Source organism: Chelonia mydas, chromosome 6, assembly GCF_015237465.2.
Source record: "Chelonia mydas isolate rCheMyd1 chromosome 6, rCheMyd1.pri.v2, whole genome shotgun sequence".
Classification (NCBI taxonomy): Eukaryota; Metazoa; Chordata; order Testudines; family Cheloniidae; genus Chelonia; species Chelonia mydas.
In genome coordinates this window covers 1,441,806-1,451,341 of record NC_051246.2, presented here as the reverse complement: position 1 = coordinate 1,451,341, position 9,536 = coordinate 1,441,806, and the positions used below count along the sequence as shown (strand labels likewise).

The window sequence follows — 9,536 nt, the reverse complement described above, 5'->3', positions numbered from 1 at the left end:
CTCCTCACCTCCTTTCACCCCAGAGACGCTCCAAGGGGATTGCTTGGCATGTCTCCAACTGTGACAACTGTACGCTAAGTGACTGTTCCTTTTGGTTTTCAGCTCAGAAATTTCAGTTTAGATTTTTTTCCCCAAAATGTCAAAATAGTCCACAGAAACAATCCCCCGGTTTCTGACCAGCTCCATCAAAAACCTTTTACCTGCCTAATGCTTTGGAAAATTCTGGCCTTAAGTTTTCCCCTCTTTAGAGTCTAGAGGGAAGAACAAGGCTGGGGCAAGAAGGAAAACTTAAAGGGGGATTTTTATGGGCAGGGTAGAATTAGTAAAAGTGAAAGTGACACCGGGGAAGAGTTAGCAGCTGGTTACACTAGCCACACTGCGAGATAACAACGTGACTTGAGGCAGAGGGGTGGCTCGTTCTGTGATAGCCAATGGGACTGCAGGGACCTGCATGCTGTACAGCACTCCTGCGCTCTGATTGGCTGGGACGGTATAATTCCAGTCGGTAGAATTGCAGACCGATGGAATATCTACACCGGTGCAAGCCTCAGCCCTTCAGATCTTCCCTCGGCCCTGGGGCTGCGAGTGCCTGGCTCTCGGCGGGTAAGTCAGTCCTGCTCCATGGGGGTTACCAGTCCATGGGGGGAAGGATAGCTTGGTGGTTTGAGCGTTGTCCTGCTAAACCCAGGGTTGTGAGTTCAATCCTTGAGGGGGCCATTTAGGGATCGGGGCAAAAATTGGGGATTGGTCCTGCTTTGAGCAGGGGGTTGGACGAGATACCTCCTGAGGTCCCTTCCAACCCTGAGATTCTATGAGAGAATGGGCCATGAGGGAGCAGCATTGGCTAGTGACTAGGGCAGGATGAAAGATCTTGGGTTTCTCTTGGCTTTGACTTTAACTCGCTGGGGGAGTTTGGGCAAGTCGCCCTTGGGCCGGGGGGCGGCTGGAAGAAAAGTTTGCCCTCACGTCTGATGAGTGAACTTGGGCTGCACCTCGCCCCCTTCCCGGGCACCCAGCCACGGCCACAGGCAAGCGGGGCTTCCCTGGGAGGGGAGCCGTCCCTTCCCCGCTCCCTCCCTTGTCTGGATTCATCCTGAAGGAGAGGTTTTCCCTCCCAGAGAGGAAGTTTCGTCTCCCCCCCTACACACACACTCTGGTCACCACCCCCTCCTCCCCGCATCAGGACGGATTGATTCCCTTCCCCTGGATCCACCCCCCAAGCACCCCGCTGCCTGGGAATTTCTCCCATCACATCCACCCCAGTCCCCTGGATAAGCTTCCAGCCAGGAGCCTCCTTCCCCGGGCAGTGCTAGGCAGGCAGGCAGCAGCCCAGCGAGCAGGGGCTGAAAGGGAAAGAGAAATGTAAGCGGGGGAATTGTCCCGCTCTTGTGGGGAACTTTCCTGGCTTCTGCACTACCCCGGTGAAGGGGGCTAGCGAAAGGATCTGAGTCCTCGCTCCCACTTCCTTTACCCAGTGGCCTCCTTGCCCTTGAGGACTCCCCTTCCACTCTCCTGCCTGGCAGAGTCCTCGTAACCCCAACAAGGCTGGGAACAGGATTCCTGTGGGGCTCGACCCCCAACCCTGCTGCGGCCACCTAGGACAGGGGCTAGGGTGTCCCCACTCCGGGGCACTCTCTCTGCACTGGGCACTTCTCCTACCCACTGACCGTTACATACAAGTTAAAGCAAATGCAAGTTATTTCATCAACAATTAATTAAAAAAAGAATAAGGGAAAATGGGAAAGGTTAAAGGAAACATATCACCCCTCTCTGGGGCAGCAAACGTCACAGACAGTGACTCTGGAACGTCTGGGCAGTTCACAGTCTGTTCCTGGTAAGTCCCAGGCCTCCTTCTCAGGCCCTGGCCCTGCTGCAGGGATGCTGGGGGTTGGACACTTGCTCTGGTGGGGGCCACACGCCCTCAGGCTCTAGGTGGCAGGACCCTTCTGCCCAGTGTCACCCCCGCCCTGTCGGGGTTACGATCCAAGCCTGGCCTGCAGAGCCCCTTGGCTGAGGCATCGCCCTGTGCTGGGCCCGCTGCCCAGGGTCCCCCTCGCTCTTCCCAGCTGCTCACCGCACCCGGCTCCAGACTGCTCCAGCCCCAGCTCCGTCACTCGGTCTCTGCTGCTCTGCCTCCAGCTCCCTGCGCTGCTTCTCTGGCCCCTCTGGCTCTGGTTGCTGCAGCTCTGCTCCCAGGGCAAGTCTGCTCTCTCTGGGCTGTGCCTCTGGTCCCTCTGGATCTGGCTCCCCAGCTCTGCTCCCCAGCTCAGCTCGGGCCCCTGCTTTCTCCTTAGCTCAGCCCCACTCTGGCTGACCCAGGCAAATCCAGCTCACACAGAGGACGGGACCTCCCTGGCCTCCTGACTCCCTGGTTAGCCTGCCCGCCCTGTCAATCAGGCTGACCTGGAGCATTGTGCCTCTCCCCATTGTTTCTGGGGGCTGTCAGGCTCAGGGTCCTGATTCCCCATCAACCCTTCCCCCTTTTTAGTACTGGGAGCTAGCAACTAAAACTCCCCCTCTGAATGTTAGTAAGGGGGCACCAGTCCCCTGACATAAAGGAAAGAAATGAAGCAGGAAGCCGCCTTTTAAAGCTTTCCTTTCGCTGATTGCAAACCCGGGAGCCAGTCACACTCTCCGGCAGGACATTAAAGACAAACCAACCCCCCCAAAAAGGGCAGAAGCCCGAAGCCACCCAGCCCGGGAAAGCCCCCAAACTAGCAACGTGCTGCTTAAGGAAATGAAATGGCGATTACACACACACACAAGCCAGTCTGTGCTTGTTCCCCCCTCGCCTTTGGCCATCTCCCACCAGCTGCTCCCCTCCCACAAACGTTGCAGCGTGTGTGAGAGTCCGCGAGCTTCAAAGTGGGGGGTGTGTGTTTGGGGGGTTCAGCCCTGGGGACTGGGAGGAGCTGGAGCACAGACACCTGCTGGGCTGGTGGCTGGGGGGAGAGGATGGGCACCCCCCCAAACTGACAGAGGCCCCCCAAACACAGACACCTTGCCCTAAAGGCAGGAAGGGGCAGAATGGAGAAAGCAGTGGGTGGGAGGCATTGGGGGTGCAGGGGCAGTCAGAGAACCAAGAGGTAATTATTAAAGCTATCATGGATTAACGTGGATGTGTGTTTTCTAGGAATAAAGCAGAGGCAACAACATCCCCAGATCCGCTTAGTTCTTGTCAATCAAATTGCCTGGATCAACTGGAGACGAGCCTTGGAACTTGAAACTGGTGATGGCTGCCCCGGTAGGTAGATTTTTCCTCTTTTTGCTCTAAGGATCGTGGCATCAGTATCCCCCCCCCCGCCCCGCCCCTCTCACCCACTTCTTTTTTTAAAGTCTTAATTTGATCTCTGGTCAGCGTGAAGGGTGATACGAACTCAAGTGAATAAAGAAGAATAAATTGAATTAACAGGTAAAAAGACATGCATAGTCTGGGGTCACGTGTCCCTCAGGCTGGAGAATAGAAAAGCACGTCAGAGAAGTAGCGTAACTCAAGTCGACGTAGCTTAGATCTACTTGCCGTGGGGTCCACACCGCACTGGGCTGACGGGAGACACTCTCCCATTGACTCCCCTTACTCTTCTCGTCCCAGTGGGGTACCAGACATTTATATTCCAATCGATGTATTTTATAATTATATGGCAAAAATGAGAAAGTCAGCCATTTCTCAGTAACGGGGTGCTATGACACTTTTGTATTTTTATGTCTGATTTTGTCAGAAAGTAGTTTTTAAATGAGGTGAAACTTGGCAGTCGGCAAGACAAATCAGCCTCCTGAAAGGGGTCCAGTAGTCTGGAACGATTGAGAACCACTGATCTGGGTGCCTTCATGTGAATAGAGGACCATCAAGGTTTAACGACCCTCCTGTGTCACCATGCCTTGGAATTTCCCTCTGAGATGGAGGTAGAAGGACAGTAGGGAAAGCACAGACTAGGCTTACAAAACGGAGATGGTAGCTGGATACATGCACACAGGGAGCTCCGAACATCAATCCAAACTCATGAACTGTGCATAGGTTCCCCAAATCGTCACAGTCCCCCCTTCTCCCTTTGCCCACATGCCCTTGCCCACAGCTCTGGCTCATTTGAAGGTCCAGATACTGAAGTTTAGATAAAGCCCCGGTGCAACTTGATCACAGTTGGAACCTGAGTTAGTACATGAAGATGGTGAAAGATCCTCATCTCTACCATATGCTGTGTAAAGAACCAGACGTCTCGGAGTCATCTCCTGCTTTCCGAGCTCCAGGACCGTTTCTGCTGTTCCTTCGCTCGCTGAACTGCTTCCTGATATTCTTCAATTCCCTGTTGACAAGGAAACGAGGCAGAACCACTCGATCCTATTTTCCTTTAGCCACAAATTCAATACGCCCAAGATCAACTTCCCGTCCTCGCTGGGAATAGGCTGTACACGTCTGAGCCCCTTTAGACCAGTCTAGGCATCCATAGTTAACACATCACAACTTTTGTGCCTAGAGAGGAGCACAGCAGCAATATGAGCTCGGTCACCTCCCTCCAGCCCTGATTTTACCGAGGCTGTCAGAGCATGCTTTGCTGTGACCTCTCACACCTTTCCCGATGGGGATGGGCGTTCCCTCATTTTGTCATGTTTGGGTCGGTGGTGGTTGTAGCTGAAACACCTTAAAACTACTGTAGGACAGAGTACTTTTTGGAATAGCATAGAACCCAGGAGTCCTGGCTCCCAGGCCCCCTGCTCTAACCCACTAGACCCCACTTCCCTCCCAGAGCCAGAGATAGACTCGAGCATTCGGAGGCAGCATTGCCCAGCGTACAGGGTAATAGACCAGGGCTCAGGCCACATGGGGTCTGTTCCCAACTCTGCTACCGACTATTTGTGTCACCTTGGCCAAGTCATTTCCCCTCCCTGGTCCTTTGTTTCCCCTCCCGCTCTTTGTCTGCCATTTCTACCTGCTGTGAGCTCTTCGGGACAGTGACAGCTTCTCACTGAGTGTCTGGGCAGCACCTGGCACCTGGGAGCCCAGGTCGGTGTCGCGCCCAGTGCAACGGGCTGCAGTCTTGGTCAGGAGGTCTCTGCAGCACCTAGTGTGATGGGGCCCCTATCTCAGTCAAGGACAGTCTGTGGAGTGCCAGGGTCCCCGATCTTCCTCGGGGTGGGGGGAGGGGGGGGTCTGTGAAGTGCCCTGCCTCATGGAGGGCCCCAGTGTTGGTCAGGGTCTTTGTATAAAGCAATGGGGCCTGGAGAGACTCTCAACTGCCCTTCTGCTCTCCCACCAGAGCAATAAACTGCGGCCAAGGAAAAACGCTACCAAGACTGGCCATGAGGACGTACCAGGTGAGTGAGGACAACTAGCCAGAGACCAAGCATCTGATCCTGCACAGAGCCAGCCAAGGGGGGAGCAGGGGCAAGAATGGAGGAGCTGGAGGGGAAAGTGGGGGGAGATAGAGAAGAGGAGGAGGGGGAGCTGGGGAACGTGAGGAGGGGGGAGCTAAAGGGTGCCTCTCCCCCGTCCCCAGGCTGCTGCAGTGAGAGAGGAGCTGGGGGGAGTCCTCTCTCCTTGGGTCACCCCTGGGGCAGCCTGCACCCCAAACCCCTCATCTCCCCCCCCAGAGCCCAGCACCACAACCCTCTGCCCCAGCCATGAGCCCCCTCCTGCACCCTGAACCCCTCATCCCCGGCTCCACCCCAGACCCCACATCCCCAGCCAGAGCCCTCACCCCCCCGCACCCCAACCCTCTGCCCCAGACCAGAGCCCCCTCCCACACTCCAAAACCCTCTGCCCCACCCCCACCATCCATCACCTCCATATTGGTGCACATACAATTCATTCCACACATGCACGTAGAAAATTAGAGGGAACATTGCCCGTCACTGGAGGTTTTTAGGAACAGGCTTCACAAACCCCTGTCAGGGCTGGTCGAGGGTTCGCTGTCCCTGTGCAGAGGGCTGGTTTAGGTGACCTCTCGAGGTCCCCTCCCTCCCCACATTTCTAGGATTCTGTGATTCTATAACAGGGATCCGTCAGCTGGCACTGAGATGCGGCCACCTCTGGGATGGGGCAGCTGTATATACACCCCACTGCCAGCCGCACAGCGTGGCATGACTGGGGTGTTGGGGCCAGCACCGACTGAAAGGGGAGAACACCCCTCACTGAGCCCCCTGCCGGGCTCCCTGCAGCATCACACCCCCTACCGCCCTGCTGAATCCAATGGCAGGGTCCCTCCCAGTGCTTTCCAGGGAGATCTCCCCTCCCAACAGCGACCCGGCCCACTTCTGCTTAGCATGAGACGGGCTGAGCTCACAGCAGGGGTGGGAAATCTGTGGCCCTCCCCAAAAATCAATATCAGGTGATAGCTGTGATGGGAAGAGCCATAAAGCTGCAGAATAAAACCCTTCCCCTGACCCCCTCTGCCTTTCCCAGTGGAGAAGGAGGATCTAACCCTGGACCCAGACACGGCCCATCCCGAGCTGGAGATCTCAGCGGATGGGAAGGAGGTGAAATGTGGGAGTTGCAAGAAGAACGTCAGCTGCAGCCCCAGGCAATTCGACACGGCCAACTGCGTGGTGGCCCGGCAGAGCTTCAGCTCTGGGCGGCACTACTGGGAGGTGTTCGTGGGCCAGAAGCCGCGCTGGAACCTGGGCATCGTCTCGGAGCGAGCGGAGAGACGGGGCAGATTGATCCAGAAGACTTCAGGGTGTGGTGAGGTCTGTGCCGAGGGCTACTGGCTGATCGGCTACAACAAGGAGAAGGCCGGGAAGCCATACTGGGCGTTTGACACCAACCAGATGCCCTTTGACTGTAGCCCCCACCCTGAGACCATCGGGGTCTATCTCGATTACATGGCTGGGGAAGTGACCTTCTACAACCCCGATGACCCCGATAATTTGATCCCCCTGTACTCCTTCTACAACGCTGCCTTCAAGAACGCCCCCGTCTACCCCTTCTTCGACCCCTGCTGGCATGACAATGGGGGCAACGCCCAGCCCCTTAAAATCCTGTGAGTGGCTGATTTACTAGTGGGGGTGGGGACCAAAGCCATCCCAGCCTTGGGGCTACCAGCATATACCGCGGGCTAGCTAGCTTCACGGCACTGTTCTGAGAGCCACACTAACCTCACCCACCGACCAGGCAAAGCCGGCACGCTTAGCTGAGACAGGCCGGGGGGGTTGGGATGGGGCTGAAAAAGCAGCAAGCTGAGACCATGAGATACTCACTCTCTACAGTATATTCACCCTCCTTCCCAGAGCTATTGGAGGGGGTTTCCCTTCACAACACCCTACCCCCTGCCAAGGCCCTTCTCCAATGCGTTTGTTGTGAATAGGGTAAAAAATGTTTCTTACAATCACAGTATCTAGGTTACCCCTTCCAGAGCCAGGGAAGGACCCCAGGAGTCTTGGCTCCCAGCCCCCCACCCCTGCTCTAACCACTAGATCCCACTCCCCTCCAGCATTGGGGAGAGAACCCAGGAGTGGATCCAGATTGCACCTGGTGTCGTCATTCTCACCTGAGCAAAGTGCACCTAAAACGCCATCCAGAGCATAAATGAAGGGACAAGCTCGTGGGGAGGGGTGAATTCTGCTCTCAGACAGGCCGATATATGTCAGGAGTTACCCTATCAGGGACCTCAGGGCTGATTCTGCTCAGTGCAAATGAGGAGTAACTGTTGGACTCCCTGCAATGTAAAGCCAGCGTAAGAGCGAGGACAGTGAGATTCGGTGTTGACGCTGGATTTGATTTACACTGATCCAGAATGCGCTGGCTGCTCTATCCCTTTCTACCGCTGTCTGCAATCTGCTGTTGCCTCTCGCTGCTCCAGCCCAGGGCTTGTGCTTCTCTGAGGATTTTATTTTACTTTGCTCAATAAAGAAAAATATTTGCCATCATTCCCCAGAATCCTGAGTTGTGACTCAGTTTCTCCATCCAGATCCCTGGGAATCTGGAGCCTGCGGAGACCTTTCCTCGGGTTAACCCTTGTGCTCCTGCAGATGTATACTGTGATGGGGTCCCCTGGGCACAACCTGGAACTGGGGTACCACTTTTTCCTCTTAACTCTCCACCCTGGGCTGTCTCTCACAGTGCTTTGCTAGTGACAAGGAGCAAACCCCTCCGGGCACTGTGATCACCCAGCCATCAGCATGTGGAGCCCCACACCCCGCTGAGTTGCATGAAGGCTCCCTGAGCCACTCACGAATCACACAGAGAAAGGCACCAGCCAATTCCCCCAGCTCCACAGCTTTGGACCCCGGAGCTGTACCATCTTGCCCTGGTTAGAGGCCTGATGAGTGTAATTATTTAACCCAGTCCATCCCTCCCTCCATGTGGAGAGGACACAAACTAGCCTTTGTATCCCGCAGGGCCATCCCTAGCTATTCTGGGGTCCTATGCAGCCCCCCCTCTGGGGAGGGGCAGGCCCTAGGCCTCCATGGGGGGGGGTGAGGAACGGGCCCCAGGCCTCCGCGGAGGGGGTGAGGGAGCAGGCCCCAGGCTTCCACGGGGGTGGCGTGGGGCTGGCTTGGGGAGCAGGGGGGAACCACCCCGCAGCACTCACCAGCGGCTGGGTCCGGGTCTCTGCACTTCCTGCCGCCGGTGAGTGCAGGCCTGGCCCTGCCGCAGTCCTCAGGGGAGTGGGGGCCAGGCAGGGGCGGGAAAATGCAGAGCAGGGTCTGGATCAGCAAGCAGCTGTGCAGGGCACCAGGAAATGTGGTGCCCCAAATTTCCTGGTGCCCTATGCAGCTGTGTACTTTGCGTATGGGTAAGGATGGCCCTGGGAACCTGAGCTAAGATTTCCCAAGCACTTCCCGCAAAACACACTGTTTTAGGTAAAATATAAAACAGATTAATTAACTCCAGAAAGACAGGCTTTAAGTGATTACAAGCGGTAGGCACAAAAGGTCAGCGATAGTTACCAAAGAAAATAAAAGGTAAGTGCACCCTCTAAATCTTCAACCTTATTACACTGGGCAGTATTTGGATCAAGCGATTTTCTCACCCCACTGGATGTTACAGTTCTTCAGACTCAGGCCTCTCTCTCAAGCCTGGGACCAGTCTCCTCAGTTTAAGTTTTCGTCTTCTCACTGTTCTTGCTGCTTCCAGAGTAGGTGGGGGAGGAGAAAGGCCAAGGCATGCTGCCACTGTCCCCTCTTTTATACCCTCAGTCCACGGGCCTAGAAGACACTTGCCCAGACATGTCCTGATGGGCTTTGCTGAGTCACAGGGTTGAGCAATCCCCCTGGTGATCTTCTGCTACTCAGTCAAAGGGTAGAGCAGTCCCCATTGTGTGGTGCTTGGGCAGCTGTCACTCAATTGTCACCCCCTTGATCACAACTCCCCTCTGATTAATGGTCGGTTAATACCCTCCCAGGAGTGGTTAGCGATAGAGACTCTCAAATTTACAACGTATTTCAGAAACAACCATACAGCAAATTAAATCTCATAACTTCACACACACTAATGACATACATGTCTGGACAGAACAACGGGTTTCAGCAGATCATGACCTTTCATAAGATATCGTACATGGCTTTGTATGAAATATCACAGCCGTATATAAGTGATGAAT

At 55.3% G+C, this 9,536-nt stretch overlaps 1 protein-coding gene across 2 annotated transcripts; it reads left to right on the top strand.

The window, feature by feature from the left end:
• The first annotated feature begins 469 nt into the window (after positions 1-469).
• Positions 470-7,870, top strand: LOC119566506 (tripartite motif-containing protein 72-like). Of its 2 annotated transcripts, XM_037901463.2 has the most exons (4): positions 470-603; positions 3,134-3,244; positions 5,253-5,310; positions 6,398-7,870. In XM_037901463.2, exons 2-4 carry the CDS (start codon positions 3,233-3,235, stop codon positions 6,976-6,978), a joined length of 651 nt encoding a protein of 216 aa, XP_037757391.1. In that variant the 5' UTR covers positions 470-603; positions 3,134-3,232; the 3' UTR covers positions 6,979-7,870. The 2 variants fall into 2 exon arrangements, with proteins under 2 accessions (XP_037757391.1, XP_043405940.1); XM_043550005.1 differs by having other exon boundaries at positions 558-603; positions 3,134-5,310.
• The last annotated feature ends 1,666 nt before the right edge of the window (positions 7,871-9,536 follow it).

Bases quoted from the DNA above. Each gene is read 5' to 3' on its own strand.
- LOC119566506 (XM_043550005.1), top strand. From the start codon at position 5,166: ATGGAGGGCCCCAGTGTTGGTCAGGGTCTTTGTATAAAGCAATGGGGC. The intron at 5,311-6,397 runs GTGAGTGAGGAC...TGCCTTTCCCAG, and splicing joins TGGCCATGAGGACGTACCAG to TGGAGAAGGAGGATCTAACC.